Raw genomic sequence first — 26,353 nt, 5'->3', positions numbered from 1 at the left:
TCTGATGTCAGATCCACACCCCCGGCTCTGCTCACCCATACGCTGGCGCTTGCCTTTCTCCCGGTAAACAGTCATGAAATCAGCAGATTTTTGGGGCGCAGCCTGTGACCGGAGGGGTTGGGTGAGGGGGTCGGGGTGGCAAGAGGGGTCCGGGGACGGAGGGAATTTTTCGCCGATCTTTGGGAAAACCTCTCGGCCTCTGGCTGTCTGCTGGAATGGCGGAGAGATTAAAGTGGCTACGGCATGAAACGAAAAGGCACGGGGCGAAGAAAGAAAGAAAAAGAAAGAAAAAGAAAGAAAGAGCTTCTGTGGAATTATAACCGAGCCGCTTTCATGTGGAAGGCGCGGAAGAGTGAGAGAAAAACAAAGAGAAAGGCTGATGGAGGGATCGGTTTGTTCTGGTTGTTTGGTTCGGCTTATTCAATGAGCGAGTCTTCATTTCTAATGCAGCTTTGCTCCAGAGAGAATATTAAATGAGTCCAACGCCATACACAAGTCTCTTCGCTCCAGGCAGTTGTATTAATTGATATAATATGTACATAAACATACATATTATGTATGTAAGCTCAGATCAAACTCGCATACGCCACAAAAGGGCTGATATGTCTGGCACTAATGTTTGAGTACCAATAAATGAAGTCTCTTCCTTGCCATTTCGGCAAAGGTCAGTTCCGATGCACTGTACACCCACTGGAGCTTGTGAGGTGCCCTCTCCAAAAATAACTCATATTTTGGAATATTGGTTTAACACCTTAATAAATAGAGGGCGGCTTTCACCCACTCCGACCAGACACAAACACCCACACACCACCTGCAGGAGGCGGAAGGGTCATTCAAGCAGTGTGTGTTTTGCTGGGGATTGCTATTGGTAAAGTGCACTTTACTTGCAAACTGCAAGCTCTGTGGGAATTCGCTTGAGGGGTCGTGCGTGGCATTCAAGCGCTTTCGCATTTCGGAACGAACCGTCGTTCGTGTTGCGTACAGAAAACCGCCGGCCGTGCCGGACCGCGCGTCCTCTGCCCCCCGCGGTTGAGCCCTTTCCCTTCCCGCGCGTCTCTATCGGCCGGTGGAAGCAGACTGCAGACGCACTCCCACACACTCGCGGGCTGCCTCCGGCGCTGGGAGACGGCGTGTTTTGTCTCCCTGTGAAGCGCGCGGGCCCCGGCGCTCACCTGCCGAGATGAAAGGCGTGGGAAGAAAAGCGGGATGTTTACGCCCGTGACAGCCGGGCTCTCATCTCTCTCTCCTCGCCGCCGTTCTGCCCAGCGTCAGTTTGCCTTCGCAGACCTGGCCTTCACCCGCAGCTTCAGCGCTGCGACTGACGCCCGCATCTTCTCCTCTCTCTGTTCTCCCCTCGTCATCCCTCCTGCTCCTCCCTTTCCCCGCTTCCTCGCATCTCTCCTTCGCCTCATTTTCTTTTCGTTTTTGGTTCCCTCCTGTCTTTGCCTCCCACCATCGCTGTCATCCATCCCTCCTTCTCCTGTCCTCTCTTTTTCTCCCTCTCACCTCGCTCTCTCACCTCCCTTTTCTTTTCGTTTCCTCCCCTCCTGTCTTCGCCTCTCCCTCCATGTCTGTTTTCTCTGTTCCCTCTCTTCATCCATCCCTCATTCTCTTTCCCTCACCTCCCTTTTCTTTTCGTTTCCTCCCCTCCTGTCTTCGTCTCTCTCCATGTCTGCTTTCTCTGTTCCCTCTCTTCATCCATCCCTCATTCTCCTTCCCTCACCTCCCTTTTCTTTTCGTTTCCTCCCCTCCTGTCTTCGTCTCTCCCTCCATGTCTGTTTTCTCTTTTCCCTCTCTTCATCCATCCCTCATTCTCCTTCCCTCACCTCCCTTTTCTTTTTGTTTTCTCTCCTCCTGTCTTCGCCTCTCCCACCATGTCTGTTTTCTCTGTTCCCTCTCTTCATCCATCCCTCATTCTCCTTCCCTCACCTCCCTTTTCTTTTCGTTTCCTCCCCTCCTGTCTTCGTCTCTCCCTCCATGTCTGCCCTCTCTGTTCCCTCTCTTCATCCATCCCTCATTCTCCTTCCCTCTCCTCCCTTTTCTTTTCGTTTCCTCCCCTCCTGTCTTCGTCTCTCCCTCCATGTCTGCTTTCTCTGTTCCCTCTCTTCATCCATCCCTCATTCTCCTTCCCTCACCTCCCTTTTCTTTTCGTTTCCTCCCCTCCTGTCTTCATCTCTCCCTCCATGTCTGTTTTCTCTGTTCCCTCTCTTCATCCATCCCTCATTCTCCTTCCCTCACCTCCTTTTCTTTTTGTTTCCTCCCCTCCCTCCCTGGCCCTCTCCTCCCTGCAGACGCGTCGGGGCGGATCATGGAGGCTCGGATGCCGGGGGACAACACGCTGTCGCAGCAGATCTCAGACGTGGTGAAGCAGCCGGCCTTCATCGCGGGCATCGGAGCGGCCTGCTGGATCATCCTCATGGTGTTCAGCATCTGGCTCTACCGTCACCGCAAGAAGAGGAGCGGACTCAGCAGCAGCTACGCCGGCATCCGCAAGGGTGAGGGGTGTGTGTGTGTGTGTGTTTGTGTGTGTGTGTTTGTGTGTGTGTGTGTGTGTTTGTGTTTGTGTGAGAGAGAGAGAGAGAGAGAGAGTAAAGTGTATGTGTGTGTGTGTCTATGTGAGGGGGGTGTGTGTGTGTGTGTGTGTGTATGTATGTATGTATGTATGTGTGTGTATGTGTGTGTTTGTGTTTGTGTTTGTGTTTCTGAGTCTGGGTCTGAGTGTGTGTGGGTGTATGTGGGGGTTTATGTGTGTGGGTGTGTACACATGGACATAGATCCCAGGGGGACACATCCTACCCCCAACTTTTAGAAAACATCAAATACCATATTGTATAGGGTGATATAGTTAGGGCCCCCCACCCAAGAAACTCCCGAAAATAAATCTCCTGTTTGTTACTCACACACCGCCCACAGAGTTAAAATGAGATCTACGTCCTGGTGTGCATGTTTGTGTGTGTGTGTGTGTGTGTGTTTGTGTGAGAGAGGGAGGTGTGTATGTGTGAGAGAGAGAGGGTAAGAGGGAGAGAGAAACATTTCCCACTCTGAAGGGTCAGTGTATTTGGCCAGCCTTTGTTTACCCTCTCACCTTGGCCTCTCCTGTGTACACTGGGTCCCAGTGCTCATTTCAGAGGATTCAGTCCACCCGCAGTGTGCTCTTATTTCTTGTGCACCTTTGTTATTTGCTAACGGAGGGCAGGACCTCAGTGGAAATACCCGCAAGTAATTTCAAAGTTTCTCCTGCAGTTGAAAGGAGTTTTAAAATGGTTGAAGCCGAAAAATGCCTTTGACTCCAGACAGAATTTCCCTTATTAAAAAGGGCAGGTTTTCCACTCTTTTATTTTATGCTCCCAACGGCTTCTACAACGTGGCGTTTGAAGTGTTTCGCACTGATGTGAAAGTGGTCTTAGCAGGAGGGGAACTCTTCATCTTGGAAAGAAGGGATGTAAAGAAAGAAAGAAAGAGAGGGAGGCGAGGAGAAGTGGAGAGAGGTAGAGAGAGCATCTTGTTATGAATCATTTACCGAGGACGTGCTGATATTGCAAACGCCTTAAGTGTTGGAATTTTCGGAGCAACAGAAAAGGCATTTGAAGTTGGAGTCTGTTTGCCCGGGGCTGAAGAAGAGTGAAGTTTCCTTCATGCTGAGACTGCAGAACCCAGCGTTGTCAGGCGGTTTGAGCGACGTTGGTACGCAGTACACCACAGTGGTGGACTGCAGCCTGGAGACCCTCCTCTCCTGTGCAGCTGGGAGCTCCATTAGTGTTGCGGGGAGGAGGAGAGAGCTCACAGGCCACTGCTGCTTGAGCACAGCTGCTCTTCATCACCGAAATGCTCCCCTACCAAAGTGGCAACACATTTCACACACGCAATTCCCAATTCTACTCTCGCGTTGAACAAATTACACCCACCCCCCCCCACCCCCCTAAATCCGCACCTCCTCAACTTTCCCAATGTCTCCCATATTCCTGGCATCTCGTGGCATTTTGCATCCGTGATTATTCTGGGTTTGTAAGTCGGAAGGGAGAGGGAGAGAGAGGAGAAGATGGAGGGTAGAAGAGAGAGGGGGAGGTTGAGGAGAGGTAGAGATCATGACGCCCAGTTGGTCCCGTTCAGTCACTGGTATCAATGAAATGGACTCCCAATGCTACAGGGCCCAAGAGAGCCCAAGCTCTTCAGTGGCACGGCAGTATAGCAGGGCTCTGATAGCCATTACTGCTGCCCATCGTTCAAAGCCCCACCAGGTCGCCAATCTTCTGCCTTCTGCCGATACTCTATTATTTTCAGCACTTATGTCTTTATCTGAAGAGGCAGGATATCTCAGACTCCACCAGACCCCATCACGTAGTTAGTGGGAAGGTCTCTTCAATTCTCTCCCTGCTCGCGGAGGTCACTGTGTCATGTGATCAAGTACATTCAGACTCCGTTGGGGGCAAGTTTTTGTCCTCTCCCGAAGATAACCGGGGCCCCGAGACTAACAGCTGGCATTCACGAGGATCAGTGGCGAGTGGAGCTTCACTGACCTGTGTAATATCCGGATGGCTCTATCGATCCTCTGTGTCTGCAGCCAGCCCGTCCAAGAGCAGAAAGAATGAGTGAATCTGTGCAAGGTCTCCACGTGGTTGGTCCACGTGAATACGGTCTGTGGAAGACCAGGGAGCCTGCAAGCACTATGGACTGGGTGCTACAGAAACTCGTAACTCAAACTTCTGCCCACAATGTATAACGTATCCAAGCTGCAATTATATGGATTTTTGGGGGGGGGGTTTTTTCCCCTCCCTGGTTTAATGTCTCACTCTGAGCCGTGCAGCCGCTCCCTCCCTCCCTCTGTGGTTGGGTTTTGGTCCTGATGGCCGGGATAATGGCTGCTTTTACAGGGCTCTCCCTGGCTGTTTGAGGAGTCCATGGGAGGAGGAGAGGGGCGGGGAAGAGGCCGGGTCGGGGGCAGGGATCGACCCCAGGGCTGAGACATCGCCAAGTTTGTCTTTCTCTCTTTGTTGTTTATTTGGACGTGATGTGAGTATTTGTTCACTGTCCAACCTCAGGTGTTGACAAGGTGCCAGTGAGGGAAAAGAGGCAATGCTTCCACCACGTTCCCAATGTCCTTTTATTCCTAATTATTCCAGCTCCCCAGCTCTAGTAATGGGCACCCAGGGATTCAGGAACGTTGAAATGAATCCCTTGCCTTGTCTCTGCCTCACCCCATTGCCAGTCGTGGGTACTGGACTCTTCACATGCCAGTGCTGTTCTGTGTGCTGAACTGACGAGGACATTTTCATGTCCTTTGCATACGGTGTCACCCGGCTTCTGTGAGCCAAGATAGTCTTGTGATAGCAGAGTCTCCCCTTCTTAAATAATGCATGTCCAACAAACAGAAAATGAGCGCACGCAATGACCCCATTCAGTGAGAATGACCAGAATGTGTCCACACGCGTGCAGTGAGAATGTCTAATATTCCTGGCTTGAAGAAGATGTGCGCCTTCCTCTGCAGCTAAGTGCGCATTTTAATTCAGCCCACTATTACCTGGACTACCGCAGACAGTACCCAAGAGCACGTCGCGTTAGGTCACATTACCTGGCTGTCTTAACGTAGACACAGGGGGAGTAAAGGTGAACTGGGGAGCTGTACGGCTTTGGAAGTGCTCTGAGTCACTTAGCGATGCCCGCAGGCTAATGGAGGTTGGCTCTGTAAACATGTAAGGCCCTAGCCGGTTCAATGACCTGAGCTTGTGGCTCTGCTGTTTTCTCACATTAACTCTTAGAGAGCATTTCGGGGCCCAGTTAAGGACATGTTCTTTACTGGGAATGTGCGGGAGGCCCTGTCTGACGGTGTTAGTTTGAAATGGTAGTGATGCTCACTCTGTGAGGAGCAGGGGAAAGGCGTACCTGTGACCATATGAAGGATGGGTCTGCCTTCAGAGCAGGGTCTGATGGAAGCAGAGGAGGAGGCCCATGCTTGTTTTTGTGTGAGTGTGAGTGTGAGTGTGAGTGTGAGTGTGAGTGTGAGTGTGAGTGTGAGTGTGTGTGTGAGTGTGTGTGTGAGTGTGAGAGTGTGAGAGTGTGTGTGTGTGTGTGTGTGTGTGATTACATACAGTATGTGTGTGCAGATAGTATTTATGTCCATGGGTGTGAGTCTGTCTTTATGTGCATATGTACATGCATGCCTGTTTGTGTTCTTGTTAGCGTGCGTGTACAGTGTGTGTGTGTGTGTGTGTGAGAGAGAGAGAGAGAGTGTGTGTGTGTGTTCATCAGTGCACTGCTGCTGTATTTCCTGTGCAGATCTTGGCTCTGGCCTCAGAGGCACTTAGAGACAGGGAGTGAATGTCGACGACGCGCAGCGTCGCCGCGGTAATCTGATTTATTTATTTCCATCGCGTTAGCGGCTCTCACGTAGCGCCCGGCGCGTGGAGCGCGGGCTCCGCTCAGCTTCAAAGCGGGCTGTCCGGTAAACGGGCCGAGCGGCTCCCGCCCTGACGACCGTTTCATCAGCGCAGTCTTCTCATCAGCCTGCGACCTCAAAGGGGAACGGAATAAAAACGCCTTGCAATGCAGAGCTTAAGGTGACATTTAGAGTATGACGTCGCTCTGTGGATTTATAGGCCGCGCTTCCCGTAACGGGTTTAAGTGAAGACGGACGCCGGCCTCGCCCAGGGGGCGGGCAGAGAGGGGCCAGAGGCCTCCGTTCTGAGGCACCGCGGGGATGAACAACGGCACGTTCCTGAAAAATAGCGGCGTAACGGTTTCTGGGATGCGGCGACCTTTGTGACCCCTCAGTCTGCGTCGTGGAGCGAATGAACGGAGCCCGTGGCCGTCAGCTCGCTCTGTCTCTCCCGTCGTCTCCGCGCGGGGAGCGAGAGAGCCGCTAATTGAGCCGTTTCCGCGGCGACGCGCGCGATGGCGCCGTGACCTCGTCTGTGCCCCGCGGCCTGCAGGCCTGGAGAGGCCTGGGACTGGAGTGGAAACGGCAGCCGCCGCCGGGGCCGACCGTGCCCAGCAGGGGTCCCTGGCCATGTGGGTGGATCAAAGCGAGATGCTTTACTGAGCCGGGGAGAGAAGTAGAGTGCCAGATGGAAGGAGAAGAAGGGTGAAAAAAAAGTGGTGGCCATCATCATCAATAGTTAAGGAGGAAAAACGGCTTGTTAATAGAAAGGGATTAGAAGGAGGGTTTTATATGGCTGGTTGTTCTTTTTGCTCTCTCTCTCTCGTGTGTGTGTGTGTGTGTGTGGGTGTGTATGCATGGACATAGATCCCAGGGGGACACATCCTACCCCCAACATTTAGAAAACATGAAATACCATATTGTACAGGGTGATATAGTTAGGGCCCCCCACCCAAGAAACTCCTAAAAATAAATCTCGTGTTTGTTACTCACACACGGCCCACAGAGTTAGAATTAGATCTACGTCCTGGGGTGCATATGTGTGTGTGTGTGTGTGTGTGTGTGTGTTTGTGTGTCTATTTTGACTTCGTACTTCAGATATTGTGCATTTAGACAGTTGGGTGTTAAGCTTTTTTTTCTGAATAACTCTTTCTCCCTCCATCTCTCCCTCTTTCTCCCTCCATCTCTCCCTCTCTCTCCCTCCGTCTCTCCCTCTCTCTCCCTCCGTCTCTCCCTCTCTCTCCCTGCACTACCTGGGCCCTGCAGTTCCCTCCTTCACCTTCACCCCAACAGGTAAGGTCCGCACCCCCGTGACCTCCACACACGAGCGGCTCTCTCCAGCCTCGTCTCTCTGCGCTTCCAGCTGCTTCTCCTCCGACAGCGGAGCCCCTCCGCTCCGGCGTGCTGGACCGGGCCGCTCCGCGTTTAAAAATAAATCCACCCGGAGCGCGGGAGAGAAACCCGCTCAGGGCTTTAAGGGGATATCAAAGAGAGGTTCCTGCGAACGGTCAGGGCCGGTCAGGGCTGGAACACTGAGAGAGGAGCGCGCTGCGCTGGGAGACGCTGAGGCGCACGCTGGCCTCCATCAAAGCGCCGAGGCTCGCCCCGCTCCGTCACGTCGGGCTTCAGAGAGTGACACGCGAGGTCACATGGCCCAATCACAGTCTGCCGGGGAGAGGTCTGCACTGCAACTGGACTGGAGTGACACGGACATTCCACAGGGAGAGGAGAGGGGAAGACCTGGGTTCTCTCTCTATCTACCCCCTCCCTCTCTCTCTCTCTCTCTCTCTCTCTCACCCCACTCCCTCCCTCTCTCTCTCTCTCCCCTGATCCCCCTCTCGATCACTCCCTCTCTTCCCCCCTCCCCCCCCCTCACTCTCTCTCCCCTGATCCCCCTCTCGATCACTCCCTCTCTCTCTCCCCCCCTCTCTCTCCCCCCTCTCTCTGTCCACTCCCTCTCTCTCTCTGCCTCCCCCCTCTCTCTCTCCCTCTCCCTGCCTCTCCCCCCCTCCCTCACTCTCTCTCTCCCCCGATCCCCCTCTCGATCACTCCCTCTCTCTCTCCCCCCCTCTCTCTGTCCACTCCCTCTCTCTCTCTCCCCCCCCTCTCTCTCTTCCTCTCCCTGCCTCTCCCTCTCCCTCTCTCAGGTGTGTGAGCGGCACCATGTCAGCACTTGTCCCATAGCCGTGCCCTGCTAGGCAGAGAGGATGAGCTGTGGGAACGGTGTGGTTAAAGTGACTAATCCCCTCTCCGCACAGCTGAGGATGTGCCTGAACCATGAGAGTATTGTTTGCTTCTGGGCCCTGCCTTCAGGGCCGGGGATCATGTTTAATGCCCTTATTGTTGAGTCCTGGTTTTATACGCTCTTCAGGTGCAGGTTTGGGTGAAGCTTATCCGTCAGGTTCTTTCTTGGGCCGGTCTCTTTCATTCCCAGCCTCCCCGCGCGCATGCGTAATCTTTTTCCCAGCACCTGTGGCGTCTCTGGCGGGTTTGACTCAAAGCCAGTCGGACTTTTGATGTCATTGTGCATTTTTAATTTCGCAGCGAAAATCGTGATGGGCGAGGCGCCGCTCGATTCATGGTGGATTAAAAAGAAAAACATATTTATTTATTTTTCTGAGTTGTGTTCCGCACCTACGATGCAGCCTGCCACTGCCTGTTGAGGAGTGAGAGCTGGAAGCCTTGTCGTTACTTTAAATCCCCTTCCCTAAAAGAGATTGTAATTAAAGTGCGAGTTTATCTCTCCTTCCCACACCGGCAGCTTAAGAACGGCTTGAAAGAACCCAACTTCCTCTGAGCCGGGCTTCAACCGCCAGGCAGCAGTGCCAGGAGACTGTGGCCGCCTAGAGTGGGGCTAAGCCGCTTACGCACCCCCGCACCCCTCCTACCCACCTCCCCCTACCCAGCACCCCCTACCCCACACCCCTCCTACCCACCGCCCCCTACCCCACACTGCTCCTACCTCACACCCATCCTACCCACCACCCCCTACACACCACCCCTCACCCCTCCTCCACACCCCTCCTACCCACCACCCCCTACCCCACACCCATCCTACCCCTCACCCCTCCTACCCACCACCCCCTACCCCACACCCATCCTACCCCACACCCCTCCTACCCCTCACCCCTCCTACCCACCACCTCCTACCCCACACCCCTCCTACCCACCGCCCCCTACCCCACACCCATCCTACCCACCACCCCCTACCCAGCACCGCCTACCCCTCACCCCTCCTACCTACCGCCCCCTACCCCATACCCATCATACCCACCACCCCCTACCCAGCACCCCCTACCCCACACCGCTCCTACCCCACACCCCTCCTACCCACCACCCCCTGCACCCCACACCCCACACCCCTCTTACCCACCTCCCCCTACCCCACACCCCTCTACCCCTCAGCCCCCTCCTACCCAGCATCCCCTGCACCCCACACCCATCCTACCCCTCATCCCCCTCCTACCCATCACCCCCTGCATCCGACACCGCTCCTACCCCTCATCCCCCTCCTACCCACCACCCCCCACACTCCACACCCCACACCCCTCCTCACCACACGTCCCAGTGACGCAAGCCTCACTGGGCTGCAGACCGATTTGGGTGCAGTACCCACACACGCCTCCCACGTCTGTTTTTAAACTTACCGCACACGCGTGCGGCTTTGTAATGGATATGCGTTGACGAGTGCGTGGATGATGCGGACCATGTGTGTGAGACCTGGGTGGTTTCAGAGGTCCTGGGGGGAGTCTGTCTGTCAGAGCTCGCTGGTTCGGCTGTCCTGGCCGCCTGTCTGTAGCTGTCAATCACCTCGTCCCATGTGGGAGCTCTGTGTGCCTGTGTCTGTCTGCCTGTCTGTCTGCACTGTCTGTTTGCCTGTCACATTAATGAAATGTCTCTCTGTTCTTGCAGTGTCCTATCAGAGAGGGGGAGAGGCTGTCAGCAGTGCTGGAAGGTGAGATATCGTGTGTGTCCGCGTTTGTTCTGCTTGTGCAGTGGGTTTGTGTGATATTGGTAGCCTGTGCGTTTGTGTGCTGGCGACACAGTGTGTGACCTCAGCGATTGTTTGGCGTGGCGTTGTGCAGTATTTGTATTTTATTTTTGTAGTGGCGTCTATGCTCAATATGTGTCTACTTTCTCATTTCTATCCGTACGTCTGTAAGGTCCTGACGCATGTGTTTTTCCACAAAGTGTGCAGGTCTGCACTTAAATTGAAATGATTGTAGATTCAGAAATTACATCAGTTTATCCTTCGCTCTACTCTGCCAACTTGATTAAATTGACTACATTAGTTGAAATTCTAGGGTAATGGATATTCCATTATATGATATTCAACAGATTGGAATTGCATGCTGCAGTAATGAAAATATGAAGAATTATAATTACGAAAGTAGTGTAAGCATTTTTAGTACATTAACGTTGCTGTTTACTAATTTCAATAAAATATATGCGTCTCACGTAATGAGAAGTTATGAAATAGAACGGTGCCCCTAACATTTTCTGTGTGTGTGTGTGTGTGTGTGTGTGTGTGTGTGTGTGTGTGTGTGTGTGTGTGTGAGAGAGAGAGAGAGAGAGAGAGAGAGAGAGAGAGAGAGAGAGAGAGAGAGAGAGAGAGAGAGAGAGAGATACAGAGAGAGAGAGAGAGAGAGAGAGAGAGAGAGCGAGAGAGAGAGAGAGAGAGACTATAAATAGACTAATATATCCCCTCTGGAAAAAGCTCAGGGTTTCGCTGCAGTGCACATTGGAAACGTACCACCCACTACATTTGGAAAAACTGAAAGGACTATAAAGGCTGTAGTCAATCATTATACCTATATAATTATAAAGGAGTGAAATACGGGCTTGTGGCTGCCTCTTCCACTCCAACTTCAATAATTGGGACAAAACCCCAAAAACCATCTTGCAGGATTACATGAAATTATGTCTGCAAGGCAGAGCTGGACCTCTTTCTTCTCCGTATTCATATTCCAAAAAACAGTCCAGAAGTAGTGTAATTAATAATAACTCGTACTGCTTGTCAAACTGACATGGTGCTTTAAAATATAGAGTTAATCTCACATTCGTCATTCCCACAGTGTAGCATCCCAAAGTGTATGGCAGCCATTTTGTCGCAGAATGCTCCGCATGCATTAGCTGAGATGGAGCGGAGTTATTTAGCTGAGTTCCAGTGCAGCTGGTCTAATGTTCAAAAACAGAATTCTGCTGAGCAGCCAGTTCTCCCAAGTCCATGACCCCCAGGGACACACAAGCCGAAGGCTCATTACAGCCACACTGAGCCACATTGAGCCTCATCATCAAACCAAACAAAACTCATTTAAAGAACAGATCTGGCTTTGAAAAACAAATGAACAAATCAAATCTATGCATAAACTTTTAATTTGATATGCATTAAATTGTAGAGCATGAATTGGCATTTTTTGATACAAAGTTCACACTCAGTGACCACAGTCTTGTGAAGAAATCTTCACGACATTGAAAACTGCAGCCATTTTAACTGCAAGGGCCTGCCACAGAGGTATACTTTCTATTAACCAGCTGAAAATATGAAATATGTAAATCAGTTTTAAGGTTTATTGTGTTTGTGTGCCTGTGCAATTATGTGGGTGGTGTGTACGTGCGCCAGCATACTGTGTATAATTAATGTTGTTCATACTTGTTCTCTGTGTACAGATGAATTTGCTTTGTTACACTTTGCCGAAACAAGTTGTAATGTCAACGACACTCCGTTTGAAAAGAATTGAATTGAAATAGGAACTGAATTGAACTGAATTAAATTGACACACCCAAAGTCCCTCTGCTTTTAAGAGTGTCCAGAACGATGCATGTGCTCACACACTGCACAGCCGTCTCGGTGGGCGGAAGAGATAAAGGGATGAAGAAAGAGAGGGATAGAGAAAGAGAGAAAATAAAGGGTGTGATGATTCACAGAATGAGAAAAATGGGAGCGGCCGTGCACTTCCCCCACACAGACACCAGGGGGAGTGCTTTGCCTTCCTAAAGGCCACGTTGTGGCGCAGTCAAATGGGAGGGGGGGAAAGACACAACCCCAGACAAAAGAGCAGCCCGTCTATAAAAACCTCTTTCCCACCCTGAGTGAGCTGACGCTGGCTGTGGTGGGGTCCTGCCAGTGGCTGAATGCCACCCTGTTAAAAGGGTGAGGGTAGCGCATGTTTGAGTCAAAAGAAATATGTCCCTGAAAAGCAAAGTCACGATCCCCCCTCTATGAGCAACACGTGCGCACACATACACGCCCACACACATGCACACACACACACACACACACACTCATGAACAGGCGCACACATCAGCATCGTGGTCCGTGTGGTTGAAGACACCGCATCCTCATTGAACAGGTTTTCACAGAAATGCCTGTGCAGATTATGACAGGAGAATATCAGGTTAATGTCTGCTCAGCCTCCTCTGGTTTTAAAATGGAGGCGGTGTCTGCCCTGTCCGTGGACCCTGCGGCTCTGTTCAGTCCGAACGGCAGTCCGTGTGCTGGAAATGTTATTGATCTCGTCCTGAAGACAAATCCGACTTTTACTTTTGGTGTTTTTTGACTGTGATTGTTTAAAAGAGAGTTGAGAGGACGTTGTTTTGTGCTAACGTCACAAATAGACCCAGGGGCAGGTCTGCAGGGGACGGGCTTTCTGTGAAATGTGGTGCTTTCTGAGAAAAAATCTGAGAGAAGCTGAAATGGGTCCTCGTCCCTGCTTCAGATCCTCTGAATATTCCCTTTATTGGATGAGTGTGTGTGTGTGTGTGTGCGAGAGAGTTATTTATGGCTTCAGATTTCAGCTCTGTCAGTTAGGATGTGGAGGAGCCAAAGTGTAGAGTCAGCTTGTTGTGCATGTCGGATGCGAGAGAGAGAGAGAGAGAGAGAGAAGGAAGGAAGGAAGGAGGGAGAAGAGGAGCAAGGAGGGGAAAGAGGGAGAAATGGAGCTTTGCTTTTATGCCAGTCTTGTTAAGCGTACATCGGCTCACAGATTTTTTGTTCTTGACTTGAGCAGTCAGGCCTAAGAGAGGCTTTTGAAATACACAGTTCTGTTCAAACATCAGTGTGTTATTGTCAGGGTACTTATCCCTCGGTGCAACAAAGACATTTAAAAGTATTTATTGCCCTATTTGATCTGCTTTCGGTTATTGTTTTAGCGGAGCCAGTTTCACACTTGCACTACCTTTTCTCCTGCTTTTGACGGCGGAGGCACATTACAGTGCCCAGTAAGCGATCCCGCTTGACGAGGCCGTTGAACATTTCCCAGCATTCATAGCTGTTGTTTACTTGCCCGCGCTTTATAACGGGCGCCCAACCTCACGCTGTCGTGCTTGGCGAGACCTCGGCCCTGCTAACGCTGTCAGCCAGGAGCAAGTCAAGCGCAAACAAATCTATTTATCCAAGCGGGGGGTGCTGGCGTATTTTCCGGTACATTCTGGAAGCCTGACACGCTCTCACACGCCCTCACCCCCCCAGACAGTGCCCACTGCACAGGCAGTCTCACGCGGAGCCTTTGGCTTTGTATGAAACATATTATCCACCCAAGCACAAATACATATATTTAGGATTAAATTAATTGTATTTAATGCACAATTAATTGCATTTAATATACCGTACATACATAATATACATGGATTACATAAAGCATAATTAAGTAGTATTTAGTATTTAGTAATGCAGTGTTTACATAATACATTCAGATGTAATTCTGGATTTACTAAAGAAAGCAGCAGGTATCGTGTATGCAGTAGAAAGAAGTGTGTAAATATAGTCCACAGGGGAGCCATGTGAGATTTGCCTGCACAGGTGGGGGTTCGGCTCCCAGCATGGCAACATCTCTGTCTTTTACCCTTACTTTTTATACCTGTGCGATAAAGCAACATGAATGTGTGGTGGACTGTTGTTCGCCCTTTATTCAAAATAAATGATACATTTTGATGTATGAAATATGTAAATTTACCTGGTTTCTCATCTGAATTGAATTGAAAGGCAGTGGGTTGATATTTTATACACATACGCACGTGCCTGTAGGTAATTTTTGCTGATGTGCAAATCGATGCGTACAGTCAAACACTACATGTACCTTTCTAATGAAATAGCCCCAGGTGCTCTTTAGCAACACGGAACCGTACTCTTTGTTCAGATTAGGTGTCAAGGCCTGAACACCGCTTGGCTTTGTGCAGGGCTGGGTTTCAGAGCGTGTTCTGGATCTCTGCGGTGCCGTTGACTCTTGTGCAGTACTTGGCTTTGTGCAGGGCTGGGTTTCAGAACGTGTTCTGGATCTCTGCGGTGCCGTTGACTCTTGTGCAGTACTTGGCTTTGTGCAGGGCTGGGTTTCAGAACGTGTTCTGGATCTCTGCGGTGCCGTTGACTCTTGTGCAGTACTTGGCTTTGTGCAGGGCTGGGTTTCAGAACGTGTTCTGGATCTCCGCGGCACCGTTGACTCTTGTGCAGTACTTGGCTTTGTGCAGGGCTGGGTTTCAGAGCGTGTTCTGGATCTCTGCGGTGCCGTTGACTCTTGTGCAGTACTTGGCTTTGTGCAGGGCTGGGTTTCAGAACGTGTTCTGGATCTCTGCGGCGCCGTTGACTCTTGTGCACCGTTTGCGTCCCCAGGCCCGGACTGCTGAACATTGGGGAGCCGGCCAGTCAGCCCTGGCTGGCAGACACCTGGCCCAACGCCTGCTCCAACCACAACGACTGCAGCATCAACTGCTGCACCGCCAGCAACGGCAACAGCGACAGCAACCTGGCCACCTACAGCCGGCCCGGTGAGTGTAACTCGGGGGTGAAGGGAGAATGTTAACCCCCTCCCTGTTTAACAGTACAGAGAGTTACCAGCCGCAGAATGAGCAGGCACATTTCAGCTCACCTCTCGGGTACATTTACATTTTACATTTACATTTAGCACAGTAGCCATTAACCAGAAGAGATATGGTGGGATCCTGACTTCCTTCAGACCTGTTCTAAAAGGGCAGGTTCAATCATTTGGTTTGTTGGTTGGTCAGTCAGTTGGTTGGGTCAAAAGCAGACAGGCCCCATGGTTTTCTAGTACCAGGCTCAACAACAAGTTGCGTTTGACTGGGAACATATGGAGAATGGAGGGATCAAGCATTTCTGTTGCCATTTTGCAGCAGTGATTCCCTCTAGTATAGATGCACTCCTTGTTCAGATGTGGGAAAACAGCATGTCTGTACCACTAAGCCCTGCAGGGGGCGTCTGTATTCACTCCACCTCTCAAGGTTATCAGCAATTTACCTCTGCTTATTTAATATTGAGATTCAATTTGTGTATAACTTCAGTTTCTGAAAATGTTTATTGGGCATATTATATAGGCAGGGGAAAGATTTTCACTGGGTTTACCAACACAAAAAGTAGTAGCACACAAAAATCCTTTGTGAGTTTAATTTATATATGCTGGACACTCGGCATATAATGTCCACAGGGCTTCTAGGACTGTTGAGTAATGTTGGCCTTGCAAAAACTGTGATCAACAAGTCAATATAATGATTATTTAGGGTGAAAGAATCGCTTCACAAAGAGCAAAATTTCTCCTGTATCAATAAATCTCAACAAAGACAGAGTGTCTGAATCCCAAGACAGACGCAAGCTTGTCCTCAAGCTGTGTAGTTCGAGGGCAGTCCCACCGTCCTCTGGGGCTGGGAGCTGTGCCTGGCGTTGGGGGTGTGGGGGGGTTGTTCTTTGATTTGTTGGAGGTTAAAGCGGGGCTGTTTTAGGCAGGGCATAAAAAGAACGTGCTGGAAGGAGCTTATGGGTTTACTTTGCTGCTAATCGAATTGCCTTTCTGATTTCCATACTGTTGTTATAGCCCCTAATGTAATTCCCCCTAAGTGCTCAGTTATTTAAGAAATGTGGAAGAACCACAGAGGTCAAAACGGGACTGCAGCGTGTGGCCAGAGCTGGGGAGAGGGGAGCACCTGCAAGTACTGCACGGAGAGAGGTAGAGAGAGAGAGGAGGCAGAGAGACAGAGATAAAGGCCGATTTAGAGGATGAGGGGAAAGAGAGAGAGACGGAAAGAGATGGAGAGAAAGTGGAGAAATGAGAGAGAGAAAGGGGGCAGAGAGAGAGGGGGAGGATGAAAAAGGTATGAAATCAGGGGAAAAGTGAGATATAGGCAGAGATAGAGATGGAGAGAAGGATAATGAGAGAGCGAGATAGAGAGATATCCTTTACTTCCAGGTGGTCTTAGTCCAGTCAGCAGCATCACTTCAGACACAAGGGACTGAGCTTTGGCTCAGGACAGCGGTGTCACAAACAAAGAGCTGAGAGGTGCTCTCTGAAAAACACTTCTCTGAGCCAGCAGCAGTGCTGGGGACAGGGGGCCAAGGTCACCCACCCCAGCAAGGGGACCCCTGGTCACCCCCGCCGACCCAGACCCGACCCCTGTCAGAAACCAGCCGAAAGACTAAACAAACAAGGATGTGCAAGGAGGGAGTGCTTTAGAAAAGGTGGTCCCTCTAAGGCTTGGGAGCTCACCTGCTCACCCAGCGTTTTCTCTGTAAACCTCCCAGAACCCAGAACCTGACCATTCCTGTTTAAAACCCCCTTGAAGAGTACCTTTTCTGAAAAAACTCCTATGCTTTCAATTACTAGTAGTGATTGCTACATCAGAATTAGAAAGTTCAGACAAGAATATTATAATCACAAAATTGTGAACTTACACCTTCAACTACATCATGTCGTTCTGTTCTCCAAAATTGTGCAGAAAGGTTGGGTGCCTTACCCCAGTGTACGACAGCAATGTCAAAACCCTGATGTCTCTAAGATGTCTAAACCCAAGCTTCACCGTGCTTTTAAACACATCACATGTCCTCTTATTTCCTGGTTTTATAATCGCATGCTGTGTTAACCTTTACTTCACAGCCTCTTCTAAAAGGCTGGTGACAGCTGTTTTAAGAAGGGATAACATGCTAAATGCCATCCCTGCTCACGGCATGACAAGAGGAGACACTAACCTGCTTAAAAGCTTGCCTTCCACTCACTGTGTGTGTAAACTTTAATTTTGTGGAAATTAAGCCTCTCAAGTGTATAGATGGCTTGGAAGAGAGGGGGGAGGCGGAGTCCCTGATCTCCCACCTTAAGCATTTTTTAAGCATCCGTCTCCGAAGTGTGTCGGATGTCCTTTGCTTCCTGGAAATCGGAGCCCATCCCACACGCACCTATAGCTGTCCTCGGTATTTTATGGCTTGGCTGGCTTCTCAAACCTTTTGAGGATTTAAATATTTTATGAGCTGGGAAAATTGGATCTGTCAGATGAGCGTCGGCCGTACCGCTCGTTCCCGCTCGCTTCCCCGCTCTTTGATTCCGCCGTGTTTCGATGTACGACCCCCCCCCCCCCACCCCCCACCCACCACCCGCCAGCTCTGAAAGTCAGTTAGAGGGTTAGACGGTCGTGCAGGTGAACTTTCGGAGATGAAGAGAGCAGGTATGATAGCACGCCAGTCACTCAGCGGCTTTAAATAATAATGTCAGATTTAAACGCCGGACCAAAGCGAATTCCATTTTGTCTGGCAGGGGAAAAAAAGGTCTGTCTTTTGAAAATGCAATGAATGTAATTGGATGGATGCGGTATTTCATGTGCAGCCAGAGACAGTGTGTGAAGGGAGAAAAGAGAATTCGGGCCTTTGTGAAAACGAAAAAAGCCTCGCTCCGGTGTTTCCGACCTCGTTTCACGCGTCTTCTCAAAATGACGGTGAACTTTGGCGGCCCTTCTCTAAAACGCTCCCCCCCCCTTTCCTGCCCTCCTCAATGCTGTCCATCCAGCCGACTGCATCGCCAACTACAACAACCAGCTGGAGAACAAGCAGACCAACCTGCTGGTGCCGGAGTCCGGCGTGTACGGCGACGTGGACCTCTCCAACAAGATCAACGAGATGAAGACCTTCAACAGCCCCAACCTGAAGGACGGGCGTTTCGTCAGCCCGGGGGGGCAGCCCACCCCCTACGCCACCACCCAGCTCATCCAGTCCAGCATCATGAGCAACAACATCAACAGCGGCGTGGGCGGGGGTGGCGGCGGGGGCGGGGGCGGGGGCGGGGGCAGCAGCGGGGGCGCCGCCGACCTCAACGAGAAGCACTGCTGGAAGCCCCCTCCAGCCCCGCAGCAGAAGCAACAGGAAGTGACATCACAGCTGCAGTACAACATCATGGAGCAGAACAAGTTGAACAAGGGTGAGTTGGCGGGACAGTGGGAGTGAACGAATGAGGGGTTCTGTCCGGTCCAGCTCTGTCCTCACCCCTCACCTCTCTCTGCAACAGGGCTTTCTTTGCGTTTGAGAGCTACGGCCAATAAAAGCACTTAGATCCTGTCGGTCATATCCTCCCCTCCCCCTCATGCTATCATCTGCAGCCCTTGCCATCTTTCTAGTGCACTTTTCCCCTGAAATGGTCTGTCCTTGCTTGGATGCATTTGCTTGCCTTAGAAATGCATTGATAAAAAATGAAATGCTGCTTTGCCTGTTGATTAAAACCAGTCTAATTAAGTGAATGAAATCCACTTTTAAAACTAGGGAATGTGTAAAGATCTCTTGAGCATGACATATAAACCAGAGGCAATGAAAGCAGGCTTAAAACTGTGTAGGTTCACCATTCAACCATTCACCATTCATACCATTCATATGAATCACATCCAACCTGTGTGTGGAGTAATGTGGCATTAGCACGTTGCACGTAGCACATTTACAATGCAGAAATCTCCGCGCTGTGTCACATTTGGCTCTTAGCTCATCAGTGTTGAAATGTCAGTGTGGAGATTGTCCTTATAGGAGTAAACCTCCCTGTCGCTAAAGTTGTGACACTATAGAAGAGCGTGTTTCTCCCCCTGTCTACTCCCCGTAATAGCATTACATAGCATACGCCTCCGTGCAGTAAGACCCAGGTAATCTGCCTCGGGCTTGCCTTGCTGTTAATCCTTTTACGTTTCCTTTCCTGACCTTTCATCTGTGTGTCATGTATTTTTTTTTTTTAGACTGTTTGTAGAAAATGAACAGGGGTTTGGGGTGGCCGGTGGCCTTGCTCACTGGTCTTTAACTCTGTCCTCTGTCCTCTGAACCCCCCCCGCCCCCCCCCCAGACCACTACAGAGGCGGAGACAGCCCCATGCCAGCCACCATCCCCTACAGCCAGGCCCACGAGCCCCCCCACACCGGGGGGTCCTACAACAGCTCTGACAGAGGCAGCAGCAGCACCTCCGGTGAGCGGACCCACAACAAGCTCTTTACTGCTTACTCTCACACTGTTTATTTTACATTTCGGGACTTGCCAACGGAATAAGTACATTTCACTTGTCAAGCACACAGTAACTTAAAACAAGCTAATATTTTTCTAGTTGAGAAAAGTCTTATTGCAAGCCCTGAAAACGTTTCTAAAGACATTGTTTGCAGAGGTTGGGTGTGGGGGTGGAAGGCAGAAACTCTTTCATGTTGTCTACTCCATTAGCTCTGCCTGGCTGTAAGGAGCGTATTGTGCATTGCTGTTTCTTTTCCTTCATTATAACTTTTGAAAGCCACGTAATCATATTCAGACCCAGAGGACACTCTGAAAATCACATCCATCTCCAAAGAGCAATAAATCATATTAACGTGAAAAGAACAAACAATGCTTTAAATGCTCATTTGACTAATTCCCAAATAATTTCATCTTGAAGAACAAGGCAGGTCATCTGCAGATAATGAAAAATGCTGATGTTGGGAGAAAAAAAACAAAAGGGAGGGAAGTCATGTAACAGAGCTTAGCTTTGTTTATTTGGGTTTGGGTTTGTGCGTGTGTACTTTGCTTGTGGGTGTGTGTGTGTGTGTGTGTGTGCGTGCGTGCGTGCGTGCATGTGTACTTGTGCAGGTGTGTGTACTTTGTGTGTGGGTGGATCTATATGTGTGTGTGTGTGTGTGCGTGTGTACTTGTGCGGGTGTGTGTGTCTGTGTGTGCGTGGATCTGTGTGTGTGTGCGGGGGTGTGTGTGTGTGCTTGTTCTTGCGCGTGTGTGTCTGTGTGTACTTTGTGTGTGCGTGGATCTGTGTGTACCTACGTGTGCGTGTGCATGTGTACTTGTGTGCCTACGTGTGTGTGTGTGTGCCTACATGTGTGTGTGTGTGTGTGTGTGCGTGCGCACGTGTACTTGTGTGTGCCTACATGTGTGTGTGTGTGTGTGTGTGTGTGTGCGTGTGCGCGCTTGATCTTGCGCGTGTGTGTTGCAGTCCCAGGACATTAAGCTCTTTTATAATTGTTTTTTTTTTAAGCTGCCATTCCCAGGGCAGATCATTTGCGATGCTCTTCCTCTCACAGTTTATTGCGAGACCATTAATTACCATCACCTTCATCTCGACGAACGTGGCGATAGTTTCATCAGCGCGAGAGTTTGTTTCCGGACAAGGACAAATGACACGCATCCCAGACAGCATGCAAGGCTGCCGCCATAATGCGTCTATCTATTTTTATATTGTATTTGAAGTTCAAGTAATTAAGCAAAAGCCTCCACTGCTCCACCAGTCCACAGCTCATTGGTTCTCAGTTCTCATTCATCGGTGTTAATTGGCCTCTGGTGATTATGCTTCTTCCACCAGTCCTGTCCATTCGCCTGCTTTCTGCGCTGCATGTTATTACTTCTGAAAAATGACTGTGTTTTTTGATGGAATCTCGGACATTAATTACAAATTGAGAGATAATGTGCTTGTGAATTTCGGCGGCGGTGAATAACGACCCGGCTTCCATTAGCGGGCGTTCTCTGGCGCGTAAGACGATCATTTTTTACATCGGTGCCAGCCTCGGCACCGAAATTATTCCCTTTCTTTCATTCATTTTTTATCCACCAGTGACTTCTTTGTTTATCCCACCATTTTGTGTTCGGTGATGATGGAGATCATTAAGGGAGTGTGTGTGTGTACGTATGCGCGCGTGTGTGTTTTCCTTTTTGCCGTTCTGATGGCGTTGTTCATTACTGGCGTTGACAGGGAGCCAGGGTCAGAAGAAGGGAGTCCGTACCCCCAAACTGGCCAAGCAGAGCACAATGAACTGGGCCAACCTGCTGCCCCCTCCCCCTGCCAACCCCCCTCCCTGCAGAAACACAGAGGAGTACTCCTTATCCATGGATGAGAGGTGAGATATACCTCCCCATACACACACACACACACACACACTTACAGCCTTTCATGCACACACATATACATACTCACACACACAACAAATCAACACACTCCTATGATACTCTACGATAAGCTCTTCCGTGTCCCCTGAGAGACAGTGTGCTAGGGTGGAAATAACACTTATGATGAATTGCATTTAATGAATTGCATTTAAAGCCAGATAGTATCATGAACAGGATAGCATAACAGCAGTAAGTTTCCCCTCACTGGATGTAGTAAAACCTGGACTGGCTCAAACAGCCCTGTGTCACGGGTATAATAGACACTGTGGTAAATCTGAACTGCGGTGAATCTGTGCCTTGTTTTTGCGGCGCTCCCACAGCTACGACCCGGACATGCAGTGCCCCATGCCGCCCTCGCGGATGTACCTGCAGCCAGGCGAGCTGGAGGAAGAGGAGGAGGAGGAGGAGATGGAGCGGGGGCCCACCCCGCCCGTGCGGGGCGCGGCCTCCTCCCCGGCCGCCGTGTCCTACAGCCACCAGTCCACCGCCACGCTCACACCCTCCCCCCAGGAGGAGCTGCAGCCCATGCTCCAGGAGAGCCCTGAGCACCTGGGCCCGGCGCCACACGACCGCAGGTAACCCGCCCTGCCCTGTGCGCCAGGCACAACCACAACAACTTCTGCAGAGGATATATCAGGGCGGCCAGTAGCGTAGTGGTTAAGTTAAATGACTGGGACACGCAAGGTCGGTGGTTCTAATCCCGCACAGCCGTTGGGCCCTTCAGCAAGGCCCCTAACCCTGCATTGCTCCAGGGGAGGATTGTCTCCTGCTTAGTCTAATCAACTGTACGTCGCTCTGGATAAGAGCGTCTGCCAAATGCCTGTAATGTAATGTAATGTAATGGTAACCCGCCCTGCCCTGTGCACCAGGCACAACCACAACAACTTCTGCAGAGGATATATCAATTCAAAATGATTATTCTTATTGTTACTGTCATTATTATTATCAGCATTATTATTATTATTATTATTATTATTATTATTGCTTGTGTTATTGTTGTTATTATAATTGTTTTTATTATTTTACTATTATTGCTATGTTATTAGTGTTCTTGTTGCTTTGTTCTTGTTATTATTATTGGGAATCGCCTGTATATCAAAACTCAGCCCTCATGTGTCAATCTATCCGCCCCTCCTGCCCTCTGCTCAGACGCCACACCGTGAGCCCCCCGCCCCCTCCGCGGCCCCTCTCCCCGACCCACACGTACGGCTACATCTCCAGCCCCCTGGGGCTCGACACCGACGGGATGGAGGAGGAGGAGGAGGAGGAGGAGGAAGGGGACGAGACGGACGCGGAGGTGGCCAAGACGCACCACCACCACCCCCACCACCACCCGCACCACCCCCACCCCCAGCAGCAGCTGCAGCCCCGGCGCCTGCTCCTGAGGGGCCTGGAGCAGACCCCCGCCTCCAGCATGGGCGACCTGGAGAGCTCCGTCACCGGCTCCATGATCAACGGCTGGGGCTCGGCGTCCGAGGAGGACAACGCGTCCTCCGGGCGCTCCAGCGCCGTCAGCTCCTCCGACGGCTCCTTCTTCACCGACGCCGACTTCGCCCAGGCCGTGGCCGCCGCCGCCGAGTACGCCGGCCTCAAGGTCGCCAAGCACCCCGCGCACCTGCCCGACCCGGGGGCCCCCGGAGGTGAGGGGCGGGCTGAGAGGGGTGGGGGGGACTGAGGGGGGCTGAGTGTGGTGGGGGGGGTTGACTGAGTGTGGTGGGGGGGGCTGAGGGTGGTGGGGTGGGGTTGACTGAGTGTGGTGGAGTGGGGTTGACTGAGTGTGGTGGAGTGGGGTTGACTGAGTGTGGTGGGGTGGGGTTGACTGAGTGTGGTGGGGTGTGGTGGGGTGGGGTTGACTGAGTGTGGTGGGGGGGGGCTGACTGTGGTGGGGGGGCGCCACTGAGGGGGGTGGAGGTCATAGGTCATAGATCTCAACTTTGGGGGGGATGTGAACAGGGTGTGGAACTAACACCAACGACTAGCCAAATTCTGGGGAATTTTTGTCTGTGATTGGTTAGTTTGCTTACTCTACCGACTGCTTTGGTAGGTACCCACCCATCACTTGGAGGTCACTTCTAAATATCTCATTGTCTGGTAAAATTGTGAAATTGCCTGGTGAATTTTGGGATGCGCCAGCCACTGTGGCCAGTGGACAAAAACAGCCCCTGGATGTCAAACAGGACATTTTCTTGGGGACTTTTCCGGGGATGACACTACCAGTATCATAATATTTTGGGTAGCATTTGATGTTACCAAAGTTGGGTGGGATGTCCCCCCCAGGATCTACGTCCTTCGGGAGCCAGCATTCAAAATCCGTACCTTTTGTTTTCCAATGTACGGCATGAAGTGTCCATGTTACTTCAGTGAAATACCTCCCTTTTCAAAATGAGACATCCTTTCCAAAGCTGAATCTCTCCCTGTCTCTCCTCAGCCCGGAAGTACCACATGGCCCATCCGGGCCACCGTCCCACCAGCCCCGTGTCCACCGACAGCAACATGAGCGCCGCGGTCATGCAGAAACGGCCGCCCAAAAAACAGAAGCAGCACCCACCAGCGCACGTTGTCCACCAGCGCCGAGAGGCTTTCCCTGAAGGTAGCCATCTTACGTCACTATCGCTTGCTCTCATTCACTCTCACTCCTCTCCTCTGTGTGTCACTCCTTCAGTCTGGTACACCAGGGCTGCCCAACCCTGTTCCTGGGGATCTACCGTCTTATAAGTTTTCATTCCACGTCTAGCAAAGTACATCTCATTCGACAGCTACAGATCTCATTGAGCTGCTAATTACTAGAATCAGGTGTGTCAAATTTGGGTTGAAATGAAAACCTACAGGATGGTGAATCTCCAGGAACAGGACTGGACAGTTCTGGAGCAGACCAAACTGGTCAGCTTTACAATAGCATTTCATTAAAGTTAAATTCTGTTTGGTTATGGTACGTTTTTGCTTGTGATAAGAAGCTGACTTACACTCTGAAATACAAATGTCTGCCAGGAGGGGTCAGCCCAGTCAGGGGAACTGGGAGGTGTATGTAGGGGTGGGGGGGAGTTTAATTTATTTAATTTTATTTAATTTTATTTTGTCATCTTTGTTTTATAAGCATAATGGGAGAAATCCACACACTGGGAACTCGAGTTAATTACGCATTTTGCGGCCACATGAAGACGGTAGCGATCTCCTGATTTCCAGTGTATACGATTATGGCTTTTTGATGCATTTTATGGAAAACGGTGTGAAATTGTGTGTGCAGCCGAGTGGAAGGGAACTGGAGCACGCGTGTATTAATAGTTTGGGTCTGACGGGGACTGTTGAGTGTATCGCGTGTCTGCCGCCCCCCCCCCCCCCTGACCTTGAGTGCGGAGCGTCCGCGGAACAGAACAGACGGCCCGTGAGCTGTGAGGGGGAGTTTTCTGCACGTCTGGCACCCCAGCGCGCTCCGCCTCCTTCCTCGTTGCGCCGGTAATCGAAAACGCCCAAAATGGCCGCCGAGCTTCCGGACGCTGAGCTGCGGGAGGGGAAGGGAGGGCGTCGTAAGTCAGACTTTAATCACCCCCCACCCCCAACACGCAGCATCGCTTCCAATCCGCACTGGAGCCGAGCAGGCAGGGGGGCCGGCGGCGTCGGGGGAGGAGGGGCGGTGTCCCCGGGGAGCTGGGCCCGTTGACACCGGGACGTCTTCCCGCCTCAGCCACTAATGAAATTGCCCCAGGTGCTCTGGCGGTTATTGAAGTGCCAGCTCCCACTTAAAAGCGCGGAACAACACAAAGTAGCGGGGCCAAGTGGAGCGCGTACGTACGGACTAACCCCGCAGGACTCCCTCTGTGGCCGCGCGCGATCCCCGGTTAGCGCGGTACGCTCTAACCTTTGTCTCAGCCTGCCGAATCAGAACTGGCAACCCCCACTGCGGTAAATAATGAACGCCACTGCCAAAAAATGCCTCTATTCATAACCTGGAGTATTAATTGAATTAAATGACTCTCTTCCAATTCACTGAAAGCCGTGTGTCTTTCTGTGGGTGTGTGTGCTAGTGCGAATGTGTTTATATAGTTGTGTACTAATAAGCTTGTATATTTGTTCTGTGTGTGTGTGGCCATGTATTTGCGTGTGCGTGCATGTGTGTGAGCATGTGTTTGTGCGTGTGTGTGTGTGTGTGTGTGTGTGTGTGTGTGGCCATGTGTTTGCGTGTGTGTGCATGTGTGTGAGCATGTGTTTGCACGTGTGTGTGTGTGTGTGTGTGTGTGTGTGTGTGTGTGTGTGTCTATGTGTGCATTTGTGTGCGTGTGTGTGTGTGTGTGTGAGTGTGTTGGTGTGTGCGTGTGTGTATGAGTGTGTGTGTGTGTGTGTGTGTGTGTGTGTGTGTGTGTGTGTGTGTGTGTGTGTATGTGTGTGTGTGTGTGTGTGTGTGTGTGTGTTTGTCCTGGGCCCATCTCAGTGTCAGTTGTCCTTGCATGTCTGAAGCTGGGGGGAGATTTAATATCCACATGCACAGAGCCCAGCCGGTAATATCAGCACATCAAATCCATCCACCCCCTCCTCTACCCCTCCCTCCCTCCTCCTTCCATCCCCCCTTCATCCCTCACTGATCCGTGAGTAGACAGGGAGCGACAGGACTTCATTTCTGTCTGTCTGTCTGTCAGTCTTTTTTAAATTGTATTAAAATTGGTCTCATTTATATTGAAGTTATTTCAGCAGTTCCACACTGCCTCTGGGGATGGGGGGGTGGGGTGGAGGGGGGGGGTGCACCTGTGGGTATAAATGTGATGCTCTTTCCACCCTGGGCAAAACTATCCCCGCAGTGCAATTTCACAGCCTTATATTTCTTTATTTATTTCTAT

The 26,353-nt window shown here is 51.0% G+C and overlaps 1 protein-coding gene across 1 annotated transcript in view; it reads left to right on the top strand.

The window, feature by feature from the left end:
• robo1 (roundabout, axon guidance receptor, homolog 1 (Drosophila)) overlaps positions 1-26,353 on the top strand; it is a 196,782-nt gene that overhangs the window by 164,524 nt on the left and 5,905 nt on the right. The window contains exons 18-26 of the mRNA XM_061216753.1: positions 2,292-2,495; positions 10,286-10,328; positions 14,982-15,136; positions 18,151-18,558; positions 19,459-19,578; positions 21,331-21,475; positions 21,845-22,099; positions 22,674-23,164; positions 23,953-24,114. Of these exons, the coding sequence (XP_061072737.1) occupies positions 2,292-2,495; positions 10,286-10,328; positions 14,982-15,136; positions 18,151-18,558; positions 19,459-19,578; positions 21,331-21,475; positions 21,845-22,099; positions 22,674-23,164; positions 23,953-24,114 (1,983 nt within the window). The remainder of the gene's footprint in view (positions 1-2,291; positions 2,496-10,285; positions 10,329-14,981; positions 15,137-18,150; positions 18,559-19,458; positions 19,579-21,330; positions 21,476-21,844; positions 22,100-22,673; positions 23,165-23,952; positions 24,115-26,353) is intronic.

The sequence above is a fragment of the Conger conger genome, chromosome 13 (genome assembly GCF_963514075.1).
Source record: "Conger conger chromosome 13, fConCon1.1, whole genome shotgun sequence".
In the NCBI taxonomy this organism is placed as follows: domain Eukaryota; kingdom Metazoa; phylum Chordata; class Actinopteri; order Anguilliformes; family Congridae; genus Conger; species Conger conger.
This window is presented reverse-complemented; position numbering and strand designations above follow the sequence as displayed.